At 39.0% G+C, this 26,760-nt stretch overlaps 1 protein-coding gene across 2 annotated transcripts in view; it reads left to right on the top strand.

Moving 5' to 3' along the window:
• Positions 1-26,760, top strand: part of pgm1 (phosphoglucomutase 1) — an 81,440-nt gene that overhangs the window by 24,890 nt on the left and 29,790 nt on the right. Inside the window, exons 1-4 of one of the 2 annotated variants that reach the window (XM_043699450.2) lie at positions 4,298-5,170; positions 15,327-15,489; positions 18,372-18,518; positions 21,163-21,288. In XM_043699450.2, the coding sequence (XP_043555385.1) occupies positions 4,913-5,170; positions 15,327-15,489; positions 18,372-18,518; positions 21,163-21,288 (694 nt within the window). In that variant the 5' untranslated portion in view covers positions 4,298-4,912. Of the gene's footprint in view, positions 1-4,297; positions 5,171-15,326; positions 15,490-18,371; positions 18,519-21,162; positions 21,289-26,760 lie in introns of those variants that run through there. The other variant, XM_043699451.2, reaches the window with a different exon arrangement.

Here is a 26,760-nt window from a genome sequence, read left to right as displayed (position 1 = left end):
GTTTGCAAGGATCTTTAAGAAGTTAAATTTTCACCCTCTGCCTTAATAACTATTTCCTGCAATGTTAATGATCAATTTCAACAAATAAATAAGTCAGCAATGGAAATTTGAGATATTACATTTGTTTAAATAACTTTTTGTGATTGAGTTAATGACTGTATGCTTAAATATGAGCATAAAAATGCTTTGCAAATAATGTAACACCAACTATTTAGACTTAAACAAATGTGTAGTTTTAAGCATCAATACCAACAGGTAATGCAGTCTGTCTCAAAAACCAGCTCAGTCCTTCCTGATTACTGTTTTGAATACAACAGATGAATACTCAATGTTGTATTCCTGGATTTTTGCTTTGAACATCTGCTTAGGAATTGCCCATGCAAATTAAAATATTTTAACTATAATATTTTATTAAGGTTGGAGTAACATTTGTAGTTGGAGAGCGCACGTTTTATTTCAGCCATATTCCTGTTCCCAGTATATGTAAACTAGTGTGGACATGTTTTGGCTGTTGATAATAGAGTCTAGCATTGTTGAAGTTTGATGGGAGAAATGCCTGGAAAGGATGAGGGTAAATTACAAAAAACTTGTAACTGAAAAAAACTTAATTGAGCACAAGTTTTGTTTTGTGTTTTTTCCTTCCCAAAATTTACCATAACTTTGTGTGGCTGCTATTCCTCCTTGATGCTCAGGGAAGGTCCATGCAAATTGATGTGAAGATTCCAAAGTAGACATGCAGGTCCATCTGAACTTTGTGGCATTTCAAACTCATTGCTAGACATGACGACAAACTAGTTACTTCTGTTCCTTTTATTGTTGATAGCCATGAAGATAAGGTTCTTCTCCAGAATGCAAATGAGATCCTTACTGTAGCAACATGCACAGTACATAAGTGGATTTTAAAAGAACAAAATATCTATTCTAGATATTTTTAATTAATCTGTTCAGACATGTTATCACACACCTCTGGAGCAGGTGGGACTTGAACCGTTAGCTCGGAGGCAGAGATACACACCACTGTATCACAAGATATCCTTAGAGCCCTAACAACTGTGAAAGTAGCTCATGACAGAGGTTTACAATGCCACTGAGAGATACAAGAGCTAACTAAAACAAAATTATCATTCAAATAGATAATGTGGAAACATAAAATAAATTGATACAAAATTATACCTTTGGTCTCTCATATCATTGCTTGTTTTTACACTAGGTGCCTTTCTTCCTATAAACCATACAGCCACTTTTTGACATTGGCAAACTTTTTAATTCTGTCATTTACATATAAGTTATTGACTTTAAACTAAGAAACAGCAAGAGATCCAGTTTGCAGAACTCAGTTGGAAACATTCAGCCAGTAGTAAAAATACCTGTAACCCATTACCCATTGCTTCCTGCCACTGAGTCAATTTTGGATCCAAATTCCATGAGCTTTTAATTTTTGACTAATCAGTCTTGCAGAACCTTGAGGAAAGCGTTGCTAAAATCCATGTGGACTGCAATAAACATACAACACATTCATTGAGCCTCCCTATTACCATCTCAAAAAAACAATTTCTGAGCGACTGTTCAGTATTGTTGTATTCCGAATTTGGTGGTTGATTCCCACAAGTTACGCTACCAGACCATACTTTAATCTTCTGAGCAAGGGTCACTCAACCCGAAACATTAACTTTGATTTCTCTCCGAGCTTTTCCACCAATTTCTGTTTTTGTTTCTGGTTTACAACATTATTTAGGTTTATGCTTAAATCTTTAAGGTTTGATTTTCAGTGTGGTAGATCAACATCAAATTGTTAGGAGGTGAGGCTATAGTACAAGGAAAGTGGGAAGATCTCCAATCCAAAAGAGAGCCTTTTATGTAATTAATACTGTAAGAACTGTTGTTCTGTACAACTTAGAGTCATGAAATGATGTAGATAAGAATTTAGCAAATCCCACTCCCCAGGTCCTTCCTTCATGGCCCTTATTTTATCCTTTAGTTACTTATTCAATTACATTTAGAAATCCCTCTCTCAAACAGTGCTGTGCAGATCATAGCCACTGCTGTTTTAAAAATTCCTTCCTCACTTTGTCTTTGGGTCTTTGTTTATGTGTTCTGTGTCTTCAATTCTCCATACCTTTTACCAATTTCTCTCTATCCATTTTATCTGGAAGGGTATTTTTAAACCCAGCCAAACAACCCAGGCTGAATATCATTGCGTAGCAGGGACAGGTGGTAAAATGGAGAGATTCCTGGTCAGCCATGGGATGGAAAGGAACATTGGAGCCTCTGACTACATAGTCATTCCAGACTACAACATTTATGTAAAAAGTACATGTTTCCATGGTAACTTGGGCTCTTTGCATGGACTGTAACACATCAACACCACTCTAACTCATGATTTTTGAATACGCTATCAAATTTCCTCTTAATATTCTTTCCCAAAAGAGAACAGCCTCAGCTTCTCTCGCTATTCACAAAACTGAAAGCTTTTCTCTCTGAAAACATTTGTGTAAGGTTTTCTCCCACCCTGTTCATATCCTTCATATAATTTGGTGACAAATTTGGTCACAGTACTCAAATTAAGATTAAGGGTGATCTCAGGTTCCTAGCTTTTGTATTCTCTAAATCTATTTATAAAATATAGGATTCCTCTATACCTTTTTAATCATGTTCTCACTTTCGCTACTACCTTCAATGATTTGTACTCACATATACCCAGATCTGTCTCTTCCTTCTCTCCCTTTAGAATTATACCCTTTGGTTTACATTGACCCTCTTTATCCTTTCCAAAACGTACTTCACCACTTACCTGCCCATTGGAAGATTCAATTGAGATGGGTAATAATCCAGGTTGCTGTAATGAATAATGTCAGGAAACAGCTTGAAACTTTGTTTTGAGATCTTTCTAACACTGTTCAAATATTTATAAAGCTTGGCTTATTTCTTTGCTTCTGTCATAAACTTTTTTCTGTCAAAGAAGCTCTGGAGTCTTGTGTGGTAGTTACAGTGACTCTCAACCATATTAACTAAAATCATTTTTAAAATCTGTGGAGCCAGATTTCGTTCTGGAATTTGACTTTCCAAAGTACTATCAGCTGCGATCATAACAAAATAAAAGATCAAGAAAATCAAAGGTCCTAATACCAACTCCTGGGGAACACCATTGTATACCTTCCTTCAATACAAAAAGAAATCCATTACAAGTACCTTTTAGTTCCCGTGGTTCAACCTGACTTCTTATCCATGCCACTAGTGTCTCTTTTACTCCATGGATTTCAACTTTGCTGGCAGGCTATTTTGTGATGGACTTTCAAAGACATCAAAAAACTGAATGAAGTTACAATAAAGTTCTGCAGTTCACAAAACGTGTTTCTGTGGAAAGTGCAACACTCTGATTTTAATGAGTGGGGTTAAAGTGGCTGGCTGTGCACGTGGAAACAAACATTCTAGATCTTCTAGAAAGGGGTTTAAATTGCAAACAATCTTTTAATTGTCTCGGTCATTGGGTATTCAAGTGAATTTGGTATGGCTATGCCATGAAACTTGCAGAACGTAGGTAGTGGTCCATATGTTCCACAACAAAATACTAAGCTTATGATGGGAAAATGATGTGGAGATTCTGGAAACATGTCTCCTCTGATTCTACATAACTGTGCTAAATTCCCATAACTGTATAACCTGCAGTTATTAGAATACCAGTAATTTCTAGGTTAACATCTCATTGCAAATTGTGTTCTAATTACTGTGTATTATAGATCTTGTAAACAATGAACTTCCCTTGAAACCTTTGGAAGCAGGAGGTGCAGAAGACAAAATAACAAACAAAATCACTGGCTGGAGAAATGTTGGCAGCAGACTAGAAATGGGTGTTGAATAGGTTTTTCATCACCTAATATTAAAAATAATTAAACCTATGATTTCTACCCACTGGTATCAAACCTTATCCACAGCACAATCACTGTTTACCAAACCAGATTAGTCAGGTGATGTCGGAAGTTGTTCTTTAAAAAAAATCAAATAGTTTCATCTATTTTAATGTTTGTACTGACGGTTATATTTAAAAGTTAGTCATTTTATATATCCAGGCGAAAATAGCCCTGAAACTGATTGGAGACCAGTGCAGCATGAAAAACCATTATCGTTTAAAAATAGGCGTCAGCACTTAATGGGACTGATTGGGAAATCTACCTGTTTACTGACACAGAAAAAATGCTTTATACGCCACTAACTTAGATGTTGATGTGGAAGATGTTTATTTGAAATGTAAATTACTCATGTTCTTAAATATTTACAAACTACATGGTCTTTGTGTAGCTGTTTGTCGCGGTAATTATAAACTGCAACAAACAAGGGAAGCAATTTGGACTGTCGCCACTTACTCTGCCTTTTTGTTGAGACATTCAGTGTACAAATTCGTGCTACATATTTGAACACGCTACTATACCCAATGGTTCGGATTCCCTATTCGTTTGGCCCTGGCTCTCCGTGCTTTCACAGTTCCTCATCCATCAGATCGATCTGTCAACAGAAAGAAGCCACTTGTGTCTTGGGAGCCTCTCTGTCTAATGGAAAGCCTGGAAGAGAATTCGCTCCCAACTGATTAGTGGAACTATCCTTTTTTTCCCACTGATTTACGGCAGCCTATTTCTTTTTTCGTGCTAACTTCTTGACAGTGATCTTTTGGAACAAGTGTGGCAACGCTTCTTCGATTACAGAAAGTGTGGTATCTGTTCGAGGGAGCTATTTCTGGGCGCTGCTTTTCTGCTCCTGAACATCTGAATCTCTCGGCAGGCTTCACCCGGCCCTTCACTGACCGATTTCTCCGGAGACTTTTCAGAACAAGTTCTGTACTTTCGCCGTCGATCTATCTCCCTTGCATTCAGTGTTTTTCTCAGGTGGCGTTTTATGAATCACCGGCGTGTATCTGGATATGGATGGCAGTCCTGTTCCTGTAGTGACTGTGCTGACAGCTCCGTACGATGCTCAGAAACCGGGCACCAGCGGGCTCCGGAAGAAAACCAATGTGTTTCAAACCAAGCCGCGATATCTTCAGAACTTCGTTCAGTGCATCTTTGGTTCCATTGATTTAAGGGATCGCCAGGGATCTACTGTGGTGGTCGGAGGCGATGGGCGGTATTACAATAATGCTGCCATAGAAATCATAGTTCAAATGGCTGCTGCCAATGGGGTATGTTGCCACCGGTACAGCGGAACACTTGCCTTCACGGTGTAGTTTAATGAGGTATACAGAGTCCGTGGATATCCTCACGGTGCAATGCAATGGAAAGTTTTGTTTTATGGATTGCGAGCATGTGCAAGGGCCAATATTTATTGCCTTTGAGAAGGTGTAATATCTATACCGCCGCCTTGAGCCATTGCAGCCGAGATGCACCTGTAGTTCTGTTAGGGAGTGAATTGCAGGATTTTGACTCAGCCGAAGGTATTCGGCTGCAGTAACTGCGGTAGTGATGCTGAACGCCGTCCAATCATTGACGAACATCCTCACTCCTGACCTTTTTGATAGAGGGAAGTTTTTTATTTTGTCTGGCATGTGGGAAGGGGCAGATGATCGCTGTTGCAGTGAGCAGGTGCATGGATGACTGGCCTGCCGCCGTGCTATGAGTACAACGCTTTAAAAAGGCGGACGGATTGTTTCAAAGCACCAAATGTATTTCGCCACACTCTGCAGCTTATGTTTTGATTTGTGTACTGAGCGGAGCAGTTCCTTCAATTCTATTTGGTCAGATTAAAACTGCGTGTGTCTGAGAGAGAACCTGTACGGAACAGCCTTTGATTCAGATCTGATTGTAAATGTGCATTGTTAATGCTGGATGAGTGTCAGTCTTGGCTGAGTTGACATTTTTGGAAACCCTTTGGATTATTGATAAAATTTGCCTTGTCAATTCAGCAGCTGTTGTACTAGGCTGAGTTTAGGTGAGGAACAACACCAGCTACAGTGAAAATATAAACATAACAATCCGGAGCAGGAATAGGCTATTCAGGCCCTCAAGGCTGCTCCACTATTCAACAAGATCAAGACTGATCTGATTGTAACCTCAAGCCCATATTCCTAATGACCTTTGAGAACCTTTCAACTCTTTGCTTAACAATAATCTACCAAACCCTGCCCTAAAAATATTCAAGGACTCTGCTTCCATCACATTTTTCAGTGAGATTTTCAAATACTAATCTCTGTTTTAAAGGGCCAACACTGATTTTTAAACAGTGACCTGTACTCATAAATTCTCTCATAAGAGGAATTATCCTCTCCACATCTAAGCTGTCAACACCCCTCTGTATTTCATGTTTCAACCATATTGCCTCTTACTGTTTGAAAGTACAGCAGATACAAGCCTAACCTGTTCTACCTCTTCTCCAGTAGACAACCTGCCCAATCCAGGTATTAGTCTGATAAGCTTTCTCTGAACTACCCTCAATGCACTTACATCCTTCCTTAAATAAGGTGACTACATTGTACATGTATGCCAGATGTGGTCCCACCGGTACCTCGTATAACTGAAATATAACCTCCCAACTTTCGTATTCAATTCTCATCATATATTTTAACATTCTGTTACCTTATACTTATTATTTGCTATTAATGCATGATAACCATTTTGCAAAATATAAACTAGGGCACCAGAATCCCTCTGCATTTCAAAGCTCTGCAATCCTTTACCATTTGGGTATTATACTTCTTTATTCTTCCTCCCAAAATGGGCAACTTTACATTTTCCAACATGATACTCTATTTGCCACATCATTACCTACTCAATCCATCAATAGTTTTTGTAATCTTTTGTCCTCTTAACAATTTAGTTTCATACCTTTCTTTGTGTCATCAGCAAATCTCCATCCAAGACATTTATATAAAATTGTAAACAGTCAAATTCTCAGCTCTGAATCCTGTTGAATTACACTTATTACCAGAAAAAGGACCTCTTTACACCTACTCTGTGCCTCCTGTCAGTCAATCTTCTATCTATGCCATTATACTACCCCTTGCATAATGAGATTTGAATTTTTGCAATAGCTTTGATGTAGACCTTACAAAATGCTGTATGGAAATCTAAGTAGAATACATCCACCAGTTCTCCTTTATTCACAGTAAGTCATACTCCCTCAAGGAACTACAGTACAGTGGCCAATCATGATTTCTCTTTCACAAAGTTGACTCTAACTGTTTAACTTGAATTTATCCAAGTGCGCTGTTATAACTTTCATAATAGGTTCTACTAGTTTCTCAATGATAAATGATAAGCAGCAAACTACAGGCCAATTAGCCTCTGTCTCCCTTTTTGAATAAATGAGTTACATTCACCATATTCTAATTTAAGAGGATTGTCCTTTAGTCAAGGGACTTGTGGAAAATTAAATGTCAGCAACTTTCTTACTAGCCAATTCTTCTTTTAAGTCTGTGCCTGGATACTTGTCAGTCTGCAGCTCCAAATATTTGCTCAGTAACACCTCTCTGAGGGTTGTGATTTTTCTGAGTTCATCCCAGTGATGGCATTTATTTTGAGAGGAATATAAAAGCAGGGATGTACTTCTGAGGCTCTATAAGGCTCTGGTCAGACCACATTTAGAGCATTGTACGCAGGTTTGTGCCCCATGTCTCAGGAAGGACGTACTGGCCCTGGAGTGTGTTCTGAGGAAGTTCATGAGAATGGTCCCAGCAATGTAAAGCTAAACATATGAGGAACATCTGAGGTCTCTGGGTTTATACTCAATTGAGTGTAGAAGGATGAGGGGGGGATTTAATTAAAACATACACAAAACTGAAAGGCCTGGACAGAGTAGATGTTGGGAAGAAGTTTCCATTGGTAGGAGAGACTTCGACCTGAGGGCTTGGCCTTAGAGTAAAGGCAAGACTTTATAGAATGGAGTTAAGGAGAAACGTCTTCAGCCAGAGAGTGGTGAATCTATGGAATTCATTGCCGCAGAAGGCTGTGGAGGCCAGGTCATTAAGTATATTTAAGACTGAGATAGATAGATTGGTTCTTGATTGTCAAGGGTCAAGAAAGCAGGAGAATGGGGTTGAGAAAGTTATCAGCCATGATTGAATGGCAGAGCAGACTTGATGGGCTGAATGACCTAATTTCTGCTTTTATGTCTTATGATCTCTCTCTCTTCCATTTCCTGACTTATCGCAACTTCTAGGATTACCTTGTACCCTCAATAGTGAAGATGGATACAAAATGTCTGCTGAAAGAATCTGCCATTTTGTTATTTTCCCATTATTAAGTCTCTAGTCTGACTTTCTATAGACTCAATGCTCACCTTGTTAACTCTTTAAATAGTTGTCGAAGCTTTTACTATCTGTTTTTATATTTCTGGCTATCTTTCTCTTGAACTCTATAAGTTCTCCCTTTTTATTAATCAGGTGGTCATTCTTTGCTGTTTTTGTATTCTGTCCTTCTGAACAGCCAGCTCCCTTCACACAATTATATGCTTTTTCTTTTAGTTTGATATTATATAATTTCTGGTTAATCAAAGATAGTAGGTCCATCACTTAGAATTTTTCTTACTTGTTGGAATGTATCTATTTTGTATCTATTCTGTAAATATCATCTTCCTGTCTGCCATAGCATGTGACTTATCCTTTAACTAAATTTGCCAATTCAGTTTAGTCAGTTCTTAAGTTGTTAGTTTAAATTCAAGTCCACATGTTCAGTAGCTGATGATTGTTGACAACACTGGGTTATAGGATTTGACTGAGTCCAGTAGCAAGAGATAGGTTTTCTTTGCATTCTATGAAACATAGAAACATGTTCTATTTCGGTGATGGATTGATTTTGGATCTTGAAACAACACGTGAATGAAAGCAGTCAGATTTTATTTCAAGATCTTGAAGATTTGAAGATCTTCTTTCAATTTAAGGAAGATGCTTCATTATATTTGAGCTTTTTATGCTCGTAAATGATAAAAACATTATTTTTGAAAAATTTCCTATTTTGGACACTAGTTATTACAAATGCATGTCCAGGCAGGCATAGAGGAAAAGATGCAAAGAAAAACCCCTTTTATTGCCACATTGAACATTCCCTTTATGCCTTTTATGTTCCTCAGAGCGGTCCATGTGCTATTTCTTAACATTATCAATTATTTCCAGCTTAATGCGATGAACCAGGAATTGGTTTAAAACTGAATCGGTTCATTTGATTTGAGATTCTTACAGCTAACAGAGGAAACCAAGTCGAAAAGGGTGGCGCTGGAAAAACAAGGCAGGTCAGGCATTTCTGATGAAAGGCTTTGCCCGAAATGTCGATTTTCCTGCTCCTTGGATGCTGCCTGACCTGCTGTGTTTTTTCAGCGCCATCCTTTTCAACTCTGACTCCAGCAACTGCAGTCCTCACTTTCTTCTAACAGGAGAAACCATCAACTTGGGCTCAGTATACAGAAGAAGAAAGTGAGGACTGCAGATGCTGGAGATCAGAGCTTAAAAATGTGTTGCTGGAAAAGCGCAGCAGGTCAGGCAGCATCAAAGGAACAGGAGAATAGACATTTTGGGCATAAGCCCTTCTTCAGGAATGAGGAGGGTGTGCCAAGCAGGCTAAGATAAAAGGTAGGGAGGAGGGACTTCGGGGAGGGGCATTGGGAATACGATAGGTGGAAGGAGGTTAAGGTGAGGGTGATAGGCCGGAGAGGAGGAGGGGGCGGAGAGGTCGGGAAGAAGATTGCAGGTCAAGAAGGCGGTGCTGGGTCTGAGGGTGGGGACTGAGAAAAGGTGGGGGAAGGGAAATGAGAAAGCTGGAGAAATCTGCATTTATCCCTCGTGGTTGGAGGGTTCCTAGGCGGAAGATGAGGCGCTCTTCCTCCAGGCGTCGTGTTGCCATGGTCTGGCAATGGAGGAGGCCAAGGACCTGCATTTCCTTGGCGGAGTGGGAGGGGGAGTTAAAGTGTTCAGCCACGGGGCGGTTGGTTTGGTTGGTGCAGGTGTCCCAGAGGTGTTCTCTGAAGCGTTCCGCAAGTAGTCGGCCTGTCTCCCCAATGTAGAGGAGGCCACATCGGGTGCAGCGGATGCAGTAAATGATGTGTGTGGAGGTGCAGGTGAATTTCTGACGGATATGGAAGGATCCCTTGGGGCCTTGGAGGGAAGTAAGGGGGGAGGTGTGGGCGCAAGTTTTGCATTTCTTGCGGTTGCAGGGGAAGGTGCCGGGAGTATACAGAAGTAAGGATAGCACTTCTCATGGTAGGACCTTATGAGTGGAGTCTTTTAACATGTGGATGCTGTTGTGCTGCAGCTATAACATGGTTCTGGACAACTCACAAACCCTCTCTTCTTACTGTCTTCCACTGATGTATTATGAGTATTTACAAATTGATAACCAAAGTAATGATAAACCTTCATGGACATCAAATCCTGAGGTGGGATTTGAACCCAGAGGTAGAACACTGTCACATGCTATTCAATCACCTTACCCATGGATGTTGAATTAATGAATAAATTGGTTTTGCATCGTTCATTTACCTCTGCTGTTTGTATTAATGATTACAAGCTAATTTATGTTCCCAAGGTAAGAAAAATAGTATGGTTTTCCTCCAAACTTCGTTACCTTTTTACATGGGATCTCATTTAGCAGTTTGTTAAACTTGCCATCAAGATCTACATTGGAAAAGTTTTGCCTAATTTGAGATGAATTATAAATTCTAGGAATACTGTAAGGTTATGAGGCCGAATTATAAATACTTTCTGAAGATGTGACAGCAAATAATTTTTACGTTAAATGTTATATTTATCATTGACCTTGAATACAAAAGAAGAAAATAAATTTTGACCAGACAAAAAAATGGGAAGTGCCCTCCAGTATCAAGATACTTAAGTCTGTATGTCAGTTGTATATCTTTGAGAGTCATACAATATGGAAATAGACCCATCAGGCCAACCAGTCCACATTGACCATGTTCCCAAACTAAACCCATCCCACCTGCCTGTGTAGGCATATATCCGTCCAAACCTTTCCTATTCATGAACCTATCCAAATGTCTTTTAAATGTTGTAACTGTACCTGCATTCACCACTTCCTCTGGCAGTTCATTCCACACACAAGCCACTTAAAAAAAGTTGCCCCTCATGTCCTTTTTTAAATCTTTCTTCTCAACCTTAAAAATCACCATTCATCTTATCTATGCCTTATGATTTTATTAACCTCAATAAGCTCACCCCCCAACCTCCTATGCTCCAGTGAAAAAGTCCCAGTCATTCCCGTCTATTTTTATTTCTCAAATCTTCCATTCTGGCAACGTCCTGGTAAATCTTTTCAGAACTGTCTCCAGTTTAATAATATGCTTCTTATAACAAGGTAACAATTGAGCATTTGTGATGTAACTTGATTCACTAACCTGAAATGCCATTCTCTTATGAATTTACATCTGATGCTCCTTCAATGTTTCAAGAACGCACAATGAATGAAGGTAAATGATCAAGACACTTTTTTTTCAAAGGAATATATAATGAAATGATTAATAGTAACCAGAGAAAAGAGTTATAAAAATAAGTCAAAGCATCAATGGATAAAGTCAACAGTGATATATAAATAATAATAAAATAGAAAAGATTTAGGGTTGAGATTACCCTTCAAATTGTTGATATTCACTGGTGAAGATAAGCATGTTTGCTTTGCACTGATGCCAGAACTATCAAGATGCTAGACATACAATGATTTCACATTGCCTTCCCATTGTTGACTAGACTTCTGCCCTCTGTTCTGCTTAATATTTCTGACTACCTTTAATTTTCATCCAGCTATGTATATTCCTTTCTAATACTTCTACTTTATATTCATCAACTTGCTTTGAATTACACATGCATGATGTGTAAAATTTCTAATGCTCTTGCACTGTCGTGGCAGAATGATTGCACCTTGATGGTTTCCATGCGATTCATTAGGATAATTTTTTTCAATTTTGTAAGGACACTTTTTTTGCATGTCTTCTCAAGCTCATCCGGGATGTTAATGCTCTGATGATCCAGCAGACTCTTCTCAAATCTTTCACATCACTGCTGCACAGAATGAAAGAAAAAAAAATGTGTAATCGACACTCATTCACTCCCAAAAGTCTTTTTTCTTTCCCTTTGCCTTGATACTTCCTTGGTCGGTTTTGTTCTAAATTAGTCTGTCCTCACGATCCTGTATGCCCTTCCTTTGTCTTCCTTGGTCTTTAATTATATTACAAATCAGATTCTCCCCTTTTAAGTCACTGTCTTTCCAGGATCTTGATTCAGACGAACTCCTTTTCTTCCTATTTGCAACTTAGTTACTTGCCAATGACATTTACACCTTGATTTCCCTTTTGTAGGTTTTACATAAGAACAGGTGTAAGTCATGTGCCCATTGAGCTTGTTCTGCCATTCAGTAAGATCGCTGCTAATTTCAGTTTCCGTTCTACCTTTTCCTTTATTTCCTCATTCCCCTCCAAAACCTATAGGTGCTACGTGTGAATGTACTTGCCTTCGGGATTCAGATGAGGACAAAACAAGGTTATGATTCTTTGGAATTCTCTAATACAAATGGTTTTGAATGCTATAAGTGACTAATCCATATTCAGAGACCACTCTGTCTAATCTTCCATCACCATTAAGTCCTCCTAAAAATTTTCTTGTTTCAAGTGGATCACCTCTTAATCGTCAACTCTGAGGAATACCAACCCATTCTCTTTAATTTCCCTGAAAAGACAGCCTCCTCATCCCAAACATCAATCTAGAAGTCCTATGTTGTATGTTTCTGAGGCAAATAAATGCTTCCTGAGAAAACTGGACTCTTAATCCAGAGCCTCAAATTAATTTTCTGGGGACATGGGTTAGAATCCCAAATAGCAGATGGTAATATTTGAACTCATGATTTGAATCCCTACCTACAGTATGAGACAGGCCATTCAGTCCAACAAATCCACATCAACTCTCTGAAGATCTTGCCACTCAGATTCACCTCCCCTGCCCTATCCCTACATGCCCCGTGGCTAATCCACCTAACCTATACATCAGTGGACACTACAGCCTATTTAACATGGCCAATTCACCTAAACTGCGCATCTTTGGACTGTGGGAGGAAACTGGAGCACCTGGAGAAAACCCGTGTAGACTCTGGGAGAATGTGCAAACTCTACACACAGTCGCCCGAGGCTAGAATCAAACCTGGGTCTCTGGCACTGTGAGGTAGCAGTGCTAACCACTGAACCACCGTGCCTCCCCAATTTGCAATTAAACGTCTGTTTAATAGTGGCCAACGATTGTTGGTGGTTATCAAAACTCATCTGGTTCACTAATGCCTTTTAGAAAAACAAATCTGTTATCCTTACTTGGTTTTGTCCATCTGTGTGATTCCAGACCCACAACAGTATGGTTGCCTCTTAAATGGCTTCTTAAATAGCCTAAAAAGCCATTCAGTTCAAGAGAGACCAGCAATGGTTGATTTGACAGAATGTGCTAAATTTTAGTCAATTACAATAAATCTCTAAACCTCATTTTGTGCAATGCGGTACACGCTCCCATTGTTGAAAAGCAAAGAATTTCCAAGTCAGCATGCACAATACCACCGGAGATCTGCCATGAATGTATTAATAATCTTGCACAACTCTTGTCTTCATCTCAAATTCTTTTCTTCCTTTTTTCTATTATTCCTGCCAGCCCCTGCTACATGATGCTCCTTCAAAATTCTCTTAGTTGCATCTTCAAGGCTAGAATTATATATCTCTCTCACTCACTCTCTCACTCACTCTCTCGCTTGGAGCCCAAATCATTTCCTTCCATTCATGATTCATACTCAACAAATGAGTTTTTTTATCCCTCAGCAGCAACTTGCAGAGGTCCTTTCCTCCTGTACATGCATCCCTGAATCTCCCTCCCAAGAAGGAAGAAGAAACTAATTTCTCGCTGTCTCAATGTTCTAAAGGGCAATAAAAAATGGATTCACTCAATCACCATAAACTAATAGCCCTGAAAAAAATATTTTTTATAACGTGATGAAAATGCATTTACTCCATCTCACTTTGACTAATGCCAAAAAAGTCTAAGAAGACCGGCAGCATGGTGGCTCAGTGGTTAGCACTGCTGCCTCACAGCACCAGGAGCCCAAGTTTGATTCCACCCCTGGGTGACTGTATAGAATTTGCACATTTTCCCTGTTTCTGCTGGGTGCTCCAGTTTTCTCCTGTAGCCCAAAGATGTGCAGGTTAGGTGGATTGGCCATGCCAGAATGCTCTGTAGTGTCCAGGGGTGTGCAGGCTAGGTGGATTAGCCATGGAAAATACAGGGATGGGGTGGGGTCTGGGTCTGGGTGGGATGTTCTTGGAGTGTCAGTGTATACCTAGTGGACGGAATGACCTCTTTCTGCACTGTAGGGCTTCTATGAAAGATGAATGCTGTATAAAATCCTTGTAAAGCCCTTCTATATGTCTTTTTTTAGAAAGATAAATCTTCATTATTTTCTGCTAAATATATTTCTTTCCAATATGGATAAATTCTATAAAAGATGCATTTTAGTAAGTCTTTAAGAAGTTGCCATTGAATTATTTGTGAATGCAAATTAATTAGTTCTTTTATTCATTCACGTGATGAGGGTGCCACTGACTAGGCCAGTATTTATTACCCAGCCCTAATTATCTAGAGGGTAGTTATGAGTCAACCATATTGCTTTGGGTCTAGAATCACATGGAGACCAGACCAGGAGAGGATGGCAATTTCCTTCCCTAAAGGATATTGGTAAACCAGATGAGTTTTTTCTGTCAATGGATTCATGGTCATCAGTAGACTCTTAATTTTGGATTTTTTTTATTATTGAATTTGCATATCACCATCTGCTGTGCAGAATTCAAACCTGGTTCCCCAGAATGTTCCCTGGGTCTCTGGATTAACAATCCACCAATATTACCACTAGGCCTATATTCTTACTGCATTTGCTTCCTGATGGTTTGAAGGTCATCACTATTTTGTTGTCTTTGACGAAATCACTCTAAATGGAAGGAGATTGGCGTCCTCTTAATCTGATTCCTTACCAGCTCAGATACACAATGTATATTGCAATAAATTTGCAAATGTAAGGAAACTCACCCTCTGCCCCTCCTTCCCCTCCCCAGGTAACCAATGAATTGTGTTCTGGAAATATCAGGAAGGGATTCTTTTGGGGAAAAGCCATGTTGTTGGTACAGTATCTGAGGGAAATTCATTTGCACTAATTCATGCCATATTCAATTGTGCAATTCTAGACGCCAATGCTGGTTAAGAAAAGTGTTTATTTTCCATACGGGCTTTGACAAGGATGAATTTCACTTCAGGCAAAGAAGTGTTAAGGTGTTTTAAATAAATAGTTTCACTCTTTCACAATTATCTCTTTTTTTTAAAACAGATTGGACACTTAGTAATTGGACAAAATGGAATTCTCTCAACTCCAGCTGTATCCTGCATTATCAGAAAAATAAAAGCCATTGGAGGAATAATTCTGACAGCTAGTCACAATCCTGGAGGACCTGATGGAGATTTTGGGATCAAGTACAATATTTCCAGTGGAGGTTGGTATTTCACAACCAGTTCTAGAAATGGCTGTTGATTAACTCATATTTTTAAGCTAATGCTGTGATGCTGATGTGGAATCTTTCTTAGATTGTTTTGTGGATTAGCTCAAGTGGTTGTAATTACATCAGTATAATTTCAACTTCAATCAGAGCTAGAAATATTTATTGTCCCAGCACACGTCAAGCAATGAACCTTCTGTCTACTGATGCAACATCCCAGCAAGACAGGCTAAGAGTCACTATTAGGTAACAGCACCTGCAAAGGAACATTTTAATGAATCTTTGCTTTTGTTAAAATTGAATGTTTTTGAGAAGATGGGTTATACAAAATGGAATGAGATTCAGAGAAGATGTTGCAGGAAGTAAGTGCTTTATCCCAGAAATGGAGTCAGAAACAGCCCTGTTAGGTGTGTGTGGGAGACTACCGAAGACTGGGGTGAGCTGCTCAAAGGACTCACTTCAGTTCTCCAGGACTTGACCCCAGTTGTTTGTTTGTATATCAAGTCTCTAATCCCTGCCCTTCTCACCCTCCATTGGCTCCCCAGGTTCTGAGTCCCTGTCATTTCATGCCCCACCCATCTCTAATTGACCCTCATATCCCCAAGTCAATTTGTGCCAATCTTCTCCACCCAAGACCATGGCCATCCTACCCTTTATACAAATGTAATGCCAACAAATACTCTATTCACCAATCTGGCCTCTCAGAGCTCCATGCCAACTTAATGATAACTCATGCCTGCCAACACCCTCATTCCCCTTTGCCCTTAGACCCTTCAAGCTAATTCATCAAATATCCACCACAGGAATTCTGTTGAGATTAAAATAACAGCTTTAAGTACCAATTATATTAGAAAATTAGATTTTATTATATTAGAAGAAAAGCTCTGTTCATGAAAACTTATTCAAAACCTATATCCCTTTAAGTACTTAATCCCTTATAAAAACATTGTTATTTATGTCTTCCCATCAAAGATAGCTGATCATTTAATAATCTTTTTAAGTTATATGTCAAACTCTGAGTTTAGGGGCCCCTGCTAAAATAAAAGTAGGCTGTGGAAAGCAGCTAATCGTTGATGACATTATGATAGACATCGGATAATTTCAACCGACAACTATTTTAACTGTTGGAACATATTGTTTTTAAACTCTTACTCATAATAACAGTCTTTTATCTCTAACAGTTGGGGATTTTAATAACGACTATTTGAAAGTTTCAGCGATCTGATTTACTATTCAAAAGCATTTATATCTACTTCAAAAACTGTAACTCCAATACTGTGGGTTAAGATCCTTGCTACAACAAAAGTGGAGTTTTATTTGAACTTAGCATGGGGTTCACATGACCTTGCTGAATGTGGGTTCCCCCTGGTGAAAGTGCTGCTACCTTTACCTGGCCAGTGGCAGTGCAATCTCTCATGAGACAGTGATTAGCAATCATGATTATTTTCCCCTTCTCTCTAATGTATGCTAAAACAATTCTACCATAGCCTTTCCTTGCAAACTGAGATTAGTTACCTACTTTGCAGCACTTCCATCAAGAAACAGTTGTAGTTCTCTAAAGGTACACATTCCTGTGTGATCAAAAGACCACTGAAATTGGGCAGTAGGTTAACCTATAATGAAAACTAGAAATCTATAACATCGGTAAGAGCTAGGTTTTCATTTTTGGCTGAATGGGCTACAGTGGACATGGTACATATTTAGTGTGAGGCATTGGTTCAGTCAAAGAAAATTTTGAAAGTGAGTTTTTCTTTTGAGCAGTCGTACAGAACAGAGCCTTGGGCTTCTACTCTGCTTTCTCCCACTCCAAAGAACAGTTACCTTCCCAGGGGACTATCGTCTTTACCTCGAGACAAGTCAAGCACTCAATACCATCTTGTGGTTTGACCAACTTTCATCCTGAGGAAGAGGAGGATATTTGCCTCACTTGTTCAACAGCAAGCTCTCCTACATACTGGCTTATCAATATTACCATCAGAGGATAAAAACTTTTACTTTTTAATGACTTTCTTCGGTTTACTGGTTAAATTGCCACCTGACAGGTTCTGAGTCCCTGAGAGAAAATTACTTCCATCAGTATATCAAATACAAGGCTACTGAACAAAGCTATGTTCATTGTCTTTCCTTCTCTTAGATATCAGTGCAGCTTTAAAGAAAGTTCTAAGATAAGATTTTAGCCAAGCCAGTTTTATGTCTTGTTTGAGTTCCAAAGAAGTCATATTGGACCTAAATTGGTAACTCTCTGTCTACTTTCTCACTAAAAGTGCTGCCACGCCTGCTGAGTTTCTCCAGTAGTTCCTGCTTTAATTTTAAATATATTGCCTTTTTCTCTACCAGTCTTCAACCCTCTCTTGCTTTTCTGAATGTGTTCATGTTTTGTTGGGTCATATTGGCATCCTACAATACTTCACCCATGTGGCCATTACTCATGACCAGGGAATGTTAACAGGCTATTCATTTTCAATCTTGGGAATATTACTGCCAGTCTCAGTCCTGTACTTGTCAGGCACCATGTTGCCACTGAATAGTGATCAAGAATGACAGCCCTGATCAAGTTTCAGTTTAACGCCTGTGCCTGAGGCATTTTGTAGTCTCTTATACATCAACTGAGATCAACCAACTTTGCAATTTGGAAACCAATCCAGTGAGCTTTCTGGCTTAATTGTGTGGGGTCATTTTTTTCAAGAAGAGACAGCATTTTATCACAAAAATAGAAACTGTTTCCTGCTGGGGACATGACATAATCAGAATGTTTCCACTTTGAGCATATGTTCTGAGTTGGTAGGAGTTTGTTCAGTTAAAAGTACCATGTTGAATGGTTTAATCAGTTACAATGCTGCAACTTTTGCATTATCATGGGTATACTTTGTCTTTAATAGGTCCAGCTCCAGAGGCTGTCACAGAGAAGATTTTCCAGCTCAGCAAAACCATTGAAGAATATTCTATCTGCCCAGATCTGAAAGTCGACCTAACTACAATTGGAAAACAACAGTTTGACTTGGAAAACAAGTTCAAGCCATTTACAGGTAACTAGTTACTTCCCCCATTTCAAATCACTGACCCAAATCTTTTTTTTAAACTGAGTGTCTTTTTGTGAGTGATCACTAAAGGAAATTCACAAAGGCCAGTATCCCATCACCAAGTCACCCTTTATTTGCACAACGGAGAGTCCTTGACGCTGATACAGCTCTCTCAGAGCCAACCTTCCCAGAGTGAATAGAATCTCTGATATTCCTGTTTATATTTGTCAGCCAGGGCTCCCTGATTGAACTAGATTAACAGCCCAAAAGGAAAGTCATTCTGTGAGGCCCATCTGGTTGACCTCATTATAATCACTACAATCACATTCTCATTTAGTTTCTTCATTCCTTATTGGACTTTCCACCTCAGTTCTATTATCTGTATGCCAGAAATAGAGCACATACAATAGTTAAGTTCTGCATTGATTCTCTTGGTGATTCTACACAGTGTAGTTCCAAACTGTAAACTGTTTGCACGCAGGATTGGATGTTCTTGCGTCAATTTTTTTCATTCTGTCCTGAAGGTGCTATTCATCTGGCATACTGAGTTGATTGGTATCTTAACCATTTCTCATACATCAGCTTTGTGTTGACAGACAATTCAATTGTAGAAAATATCACAATTAAGCTCATTGTGTTCTTAGCTGATAGTCTCATTCTCAAATTTTCCAGCAAAGCTCCTCCGATAAATCGAAGCAATTATTCTGTTTTGTTTTGCTCCATTGCCAAGGGACAACTATGGCTGATTGTGGCACTACAATTGTGATCAGCTAAGGCAGTGAAAAGTGGAAGTGAACAGTGTCTCATTCATCATTAGTACCAGTGGCGTAGTGCTTTTATCTGTTGGGGTTACTACAAATTGCTGTTCTTGATGTGAAGATAAAGAGTCCAGGCATAGAGGGTTTATAAATTCGGCAGCCATATTTAATACTATATTCTTTAAAATGAAAAGTTGTAACAGAATTTTTAACAAAGCCAAGAAGGAATTGAAGAATGTGTTTAGAAGGTAGATCAATGGAGACCTATCAAATGCAATAGGTTTGATGGACCTAACAGAATTTTAATCTGTTCTTAAAAAAAATTGTCATTCTGTATTAACATATCATTAACCCACAACATGTTTTAACTTTATTCTATAACACATCTTTTAGCAAATGAAGGTATTACCTTTATTTTCATCTCTCCTTTGTGCATTCTTACAAAACAGCTTGAGGAGAACCAAGATATTCTGTTTTACTGAAACTCCTGAACACATTTTAATTTTTTTTCTTTTATTCATTCACGGGATGAGGATGTCGCTGGTTAGGCAGCATTTATTTCCCATCCCTAGTTGCCCAGATGGCAGTTAAGAGTCAACCACATTGCTGTGGGTTTGGAGTCATATATAGACCAGAACATGTAAGGCTGGCAGTTTCCCTCCCTAAAGGACATGAGTGAATGAGTTGGATTTTTCCAACAATTGGCAATGGATTCATGGTCATCATTAGATTCTTAATTCCAGATATTTATTGAATTCAAATTCCACCATGCTGTGGCAGGATTCAAATGCAGGTCCCCTGAACATTATCTGGATCACTAGATTAACTATCCAGTGATAATACCACTAGGTCATCGCCTCCCACTAGTCCACTAGTAATTCCAGCTATTTTTAAATATATATTTTATATAATTTAGTACTATTTCTCTTCATTTCTATTCCTTCCTCACCATGAAGAGGTATTGTATTGGAGGTCCATAAGATCGACTGGCAGAATTACTGTGCCCCCTACTGAATAATTTAGGCAGAGTTATAGAACAGCTTCGCCTGGTTGTTCTATAACATAAATGGGAATAGATTTGTTCTCAAATGGATTGGTATATGAGGTAGGATGTTTCAAGGTAGTAGGGATCATTCATTTTGGGATGAAGAAATCAATAAAGGTTACGCTAAGAATGTATCACCCAGTATTTCAGCACAGATTGGTTTTAGGTCAGAAGACAACAAGAGGTTTATGATGTACTCAAATACTGAGGGAGACTGGGTCTTATAGTAGGGTACTCCAGATCCTCTCCTGGAAGTGGTTTGGAGTCCAGCCTTAGTTGGGACGAAAGCCATTTTCCTAATTCTGAAGATAAAATTAGAATGTTAAAAATCATTATTATGCACATAGTTATGTCTTGGATGACTCAAGAAGTTTAGTCTCCGTTACATTACATTGAAGAACATGTCAGGTATTAATCACAACTATGTGCAGAACTATTTTGTTGAACTTGTCTTTTACTGCCGTTCAATTTTCTTTAATTCTATTCTGTATATTGTAAAACCCTCTTTAGATTATTTCTTATTTCACCTCATTTTACAACTGAAAAGTGTCACTTTTCTCCAGGCTTCTCTTATAACTCAGTCATCTGAAGCAAAGGGTCAGCTTGTCTTTCTATTTAGTGTTTCCAACCATTTGTCGAGTCTTTACTCTCATAGTATTTCTCTTAGATGTTATGAGTAGATACCTGTATTTTTCTGTTATTTTCCACTTTTGTAGGGCTTACTGGTCTTTAGCTCAAAATGTTGATTTATAATTGGCTGATTTGAGTTTCTGGTTTATGAACTATTAGCTCCATTAAAATATAATGACAACCCAGTACCTATAGGTATTATGTGATTATTTTCCAGTGGAGATTGTGGATTCAGTGGAGGCCTATACTAACATGCTTCGGAACATCTTTGATTTTAATGCCTTGAAGGAGCTACTTTCTGGTCCGAATCAGTTGAAGATCAGATTGGATGCCATGCATGGAGGTATGAACTGTAATGTGGCAACATGACATAAGAACAAAATTTATATAAAGATTCTTGTGTCAAAATATGAAAATGGTACTTCTTCCTGAAGAGATGCTTGACAAATATTGTTTGAGCAGTCAAGAAGAGCTAGCTGAGCCATACTTTCCTTAAATCCTAACCCTGTTCAATATGTGATAATTCATTTCAGTAATTGAATTCTTTGCAAACACAATCATCAAACACTTGTTTATGAAAATAGTGCCCTTTTTGAATGTTAAAGTTCAAGCTGCTGTAACAGTTCCATGAAGTGAGGTGTTACACTGCATTATTGGGATTTAACTGCTTCAATGCAGAATGCCCTTGCTTTGGGGATGAACTCTATGGATTTGTTTAGCTTGTTATTCTTAATTAAGTACTTCTGTTGACAGATTGAATCATTCTCATTAAGGCAGAGAAGATCAAGAGGAGATTTGATAGAGATGTTTAAAATTACAAAAGATTTAAAGTCAAATTGTTTCCAGTGATTGAAAGATTAATAACCAGCAAATATAGGTTTGGAATGCACTGTCTGCTAGGGAAACTGATCCAGTTGTGGCTTTGAAAAGGAAACTGGATAAATAATTGGAAGAGTAAAAGTGACAGAGATATGGGCAAGTCTATGGCTATGAACTAACTATATTGTTCTGTAAGAGAGCCTGCACACAGTCAGTAACCTGAATGACCGCCTTCTGTCCTGGAATATTCTATGATTTAGATGGACAATATTTTACTTAAGTTGAAAAATTGTACAGTCTTGTCATGCACTATGAACGCATCTTTATTTTCATAACCTTTCATTTAGGGTGTGTGAGAAAAGTCCTAAAACACTTAATCTGATCTACATAATAGATCTGGAAACATTTGTATTCACAGTGTGTGTATTTGGGGAATGTGGTAATTTTGCAAATTAGTCAGCATAATATTGCAAATACAGAAATTCTTGGAAATATCCACCAGCCTGTACAGGATATTTCTTCTTAGATTCTCTACAGTGAGCAAACAGGCCATTTGGCCCAACAAGTTCACACCAACCCTCCAAAGAGTCACCCGCCAAAATCCATTTCCCTCTGATTAATGCACCTAACACAATTGGCAATTTACCATGGCCAATCCATCTCACCTGCATATCTTTGGACTGTGGGAGGAAACTGGATTACCCAGAGGAAGCCCATGCTGACACTGGGAGAATGTGCAAACTCCACACAGATGGTTGCCCGAGGCAGGAATTGAACCCGGGTCCCTGGCGCTGTGAAGCAGCAGTGCTAACCACTAAACCACCGAGCTGCCTAAATGATAATTTGTTTAATATGAAAACAAAATACTATGGATGTTAAAGACCTGAATATATAAGTTTGCTGGAGAAAGATCTGGCAGCATCTATGGAGAGAGAAAAAGTTGACATTTTGAGTCTGATGTGACTTTTTTAACTGAAAGAGGCTAGAAAAGTGTTGAGTATTTTGCTGTAGGAAAAGAGGGAAGGAGGAGGAGCAAAGGGAATGGATGGTAAAGGTGCCCTAGAGCAAGAGAGGTTGATGAAGATTGGTGACAATAGTAAGCCTATTTCCTCCAGTTTTGGTCTTTTTCCTTCACTGCTGAGTGTTTTCAATATTTTATGCTCACTTTAGCAACAGGGATATTCGCATTGAGTGACTTCTCAATGCCCTAGGAAAATGTGTTTCACATGATATCCCAGAGGAAGGAGGTAATGGCACCCCTGACACCTATCTCACCCTCAGGACTGAGAACTATTATGAAGAAAACAAACCAAAGATCTGGGAAAGACAACAGACTAGATACTCTCCCTTTACTTTGTTAGAGTCCAATGATGACATTTTATAGCCCTGGATAACACATTGTCAGTAAGTGTGTCTATGTCATGTTTCAAAATTGTTTTGACCATTTTTCAGAGAAAGCATTTGAAAAAAGCAATTTAAAAACAAATTTTTAAAAGCAGTATTTGTTCTTGTATTCTAAAAAAAGAGTATCTAGTTAGAAGCATGCAAAACAGGAGAGCAGTGTACCGTTTAGCCCCTTGAATTTGCTTGGCCATTCAATAAGATCAAGGCTGATCTGTTTGTATTTCAAATTCCACATTCCCATGTACTCCTGGTAACCTTTGATTCTCTTGACTACTAAAGCAGTCTTAAAGAGTTTCAGTGACCTTCTGAGGTCAAGAGTTTCAAAGGCACACAATAATGAACTGGCAGTCGAGGTGGTGTAGAGGAGGCCTGTCCTCTTCCTTCAGGACGGGCAAAGGAGGCAATGATAACAGATCCTGCCAGCCTAGTCCCACATTCAGTCAGTGTAGTCGCAATCGTCAGGAACACCAGCAGTTCCACAGGAAAGTCAATAACTATCTTTGCTCTGATAGGTTAAGTGCCACCATCTTCTCTCCAATGCCTCTCACTCACTGTATCGCTGCTTTTGAACACACCTCCCACTATGTCTCATGCTCTACCCCTTTCACTGAAACATGAATAATTTTCCCTCACTTGTTCTCACATACAAATGCCCCCACCCTACTAATTGTGCATGGCCTCTATGCCTCTTACCCACTTGGGACACATTACAACCTTTTCCCCACTTGCACCAGCACTAAAAGCTGTGACATTTTTATCTCAGTGAGCCCCTCTGTTTACCTCATTCTAGGAAAAAATGACTCACAATAGAACAAAAAAAGGCAAGGTGGTCAGTGGGATCCAAGTGACTGATTGGCTCTAATTGTCCAAACACCTGAACTGATATCAAAGGTTGCCCTTGACTTACTGTGTATTGTAATACCATGACTGACAGCAATCACTCTTGAGTGAGGTATGGCCATTTGTTTGAGGCAAACGCAGTATGTTTGTAGTGTAGGCTTCTGGCTTATGCTATAGTTGGGACTTTGAGAAAGAACAGTGCTGTACAGCAACATGTCCATCCCATGACTTCTGACCATGACAAGCTGCCTGGCTTTGTGTTAGCACTGGTCAGTAAGACCAAACAGAAGTACTGAGAATCTTCAGACTCTAGCTGAGAGGGTAAAGTGTGAAAAGGCAAGTCACGGTTGCTGTGAGCACTCAGGCACAAAATGAGTGTGCACTAAGCGAGCGAACAAGCAAGAAGCTCTGAGCTCCCATGATCTAGTCAGTGAGCTGGGTGCCTGTCCCTGTACACAGTGTCCATGCGGCAATATAAATTTGATCTGTACCTGAGTACACCAAAGTCTAGCATTGAAGAACACAAGTGTACACTGTAATTGGTTTGGAGATGTGCCTTGGTGGGCTAGTACAGGTCGGCTGTCAAAGTCCACAAATATGAAGTGCATGCAGCCACTACCTACGGAGCATGCTCTGAGACGCTAATGGCAGGTACACACAATGAAGAGTTGGAGAAGCACATGACGAGCTTGAGTCATCAGACACCAGTTCAGATGTTGGAATTGTCTGCATCTAACTTCTACCTTGCAGGTAGGAGAATGGGAGAACGCCTATGAATAAGGCAAAATCAAGTAATAATAAGGGTAATCAATGCTAATAGGTCTCTTGCCACTCACTAGTGACAATCCCATTCATGACACCTAGGCTTGACATGAAAATGTAACAGTTTGGTCATGACATCAAAAGAGGGCTCGTTTAATATCACACCCAACTTTTCCAAAGTGCCATTCAGGGGCTGGGAAAACTCCACTTTCTATCCTGAAAGGATGACCCCTAATTCAAAAACAGTGCCTCAGAGTTCTGAACTAAAATGAAACATCCTTTCTGTGTTCATTTTGTCAAGGCCATTTAGGATCTTTTATATTTTGATCAAGTCATCCTATCATGGTGCATCACAGCTTGGTACGGCAACTGCTCTACTCAAGTCCGCGAGAAGTTCGAGAGTTGTGATCGTAGCCCATCATGAAAAACAGCCTTCCCATCTATACTTCCTGCTACCTCGGACTGCAGCCATCGTAATCAAAGACCCTTCCACCTCCATTATACTCTCTTCCACCCTCTTCCATGAGGCAAAAGATACAAAAGTTTGACAACACATAGCAACAGATTCAAGAACAGCTTCTTCCCCACTATTATCAGACTTATGAACGCATCTCTCATATATTACATTTGATCTTTCTCTTCCTCTTCTCTGTAGCTGTAATATCTGCATTCTGTTCCATTACCCTGATGTACTTATGTAAGATATGATTTGTTTGGGTAGCATGCAAGACAATACTTTTCACTCTGTCTCCGTACATGTGACAATAATAAATCAAATCAAAATTCCAGCAGAAACCTGTACAACCTATCCTCAAAAACACCCACTCATTCCAGGTATAAATCTTGTAAACTTATTCTGAACCACCTCCAACTCATTTACATCTTCCATTAAAGAAAGAGACCAAAACTGCGCATAATATTCAGGACATGACCTGATCAATGCTGTGTATAACTGAAGCATAATGCATCTACTATTATGTTCAGTTTCTCTCCTACAAAAGGATAGCATTCCATTAGTTGCTTTGATTATTTATTGTAGATGCATACCAGCTGTCTCTGACTCCTGAATCAAAACACCGAAATCCCTCTACACCTTGGACTTTTGCAGCCATTGTCCATTTAAGTAATGCTGTTTTGTTCCTCCTGCCAAAGTGAACAGCTTTACATTTTCCCACATTGCACTCCATCTGCCAGATTTTTCACTCAACCTGTCTATATCTATCTGCAACTTCCTGCGTCTTCTCAACTTACTTTCCTTCCTACCTACCTTGGTCTTGCCTACAAATGTAGCTACTGTGCCTTCACTCCATTCATCTAAGTCATTACATAAATTGTGAAAAGCTTGAGGCCCCAGCATAGAACCCAGTGGGATGCTACTTGTCCCAGCCTGGCAACCAAAGGTCCATTTATGCATACTCTCTCTTTTCTGCCTGGCAACCAATCTTCTATCCATGCTAATATGTTACCTCCTACATCATGAGCTTTTATTTTCTGCTATAACCTTTGATGCAGCATCCTGAAGGGTGGTTAATTATTTCACCCATGCCTAAAAAATAAAAATTTCTTCAACTCGTCTGCATAATCGGAAAACAACTTTCACCCATTGCATTGGAAAACTCTTATTTCTGCTTCTTTGATACAGGAATAAGGAGACATAGTAGAGGTTTGTTTAAATAATACAAAAACATTATTTATTGTAATAGCTATGAAATTTGCTCTTTGTACGCTGCGTGTATGTAAATCATCTCTTGGAATGAAACAGTACAAATTAACAACTTGATAAATAGACCTGTTTATCTGTTTGTCAGTCACAGCAGATTTAAACTCTTGAGGGTGGACTATTGCTAGTATAAAGCTATGTGACTGTGGAAATATATAGGTAGTATTATATAGATTATTATAAACCATCAGAAACTTACTGTCATCAGTTGTGTTTCATTTTGTACAGAGGTGTACACAGAGTAGGTGGAATAAGAAGGTTGTTGGTTTA

The sequence above is a fragment of the Chiloscyllium plagiosum genome, unplaced genomic scaffold (assembly GCF_037043375.1).
Source record: "Chiloscyllium plagiosum isolate Xiang-an unplaced genomic scaffold, Cpla_swu_hap1 HiC_scaffold_9, whole genome shotgun sequence".
NCBI lineage: Eukaryota > Metazoa > Chordata > Chondrichthyes > Orectolobiformes > Hemiscylliidae > Chiloscyllium > Chiloscyllium plagiosum.
Note: the sequence above shows the minus strand (reverse complement) of the source record. Positions and strands in the feature narration are given on the sequence as shown.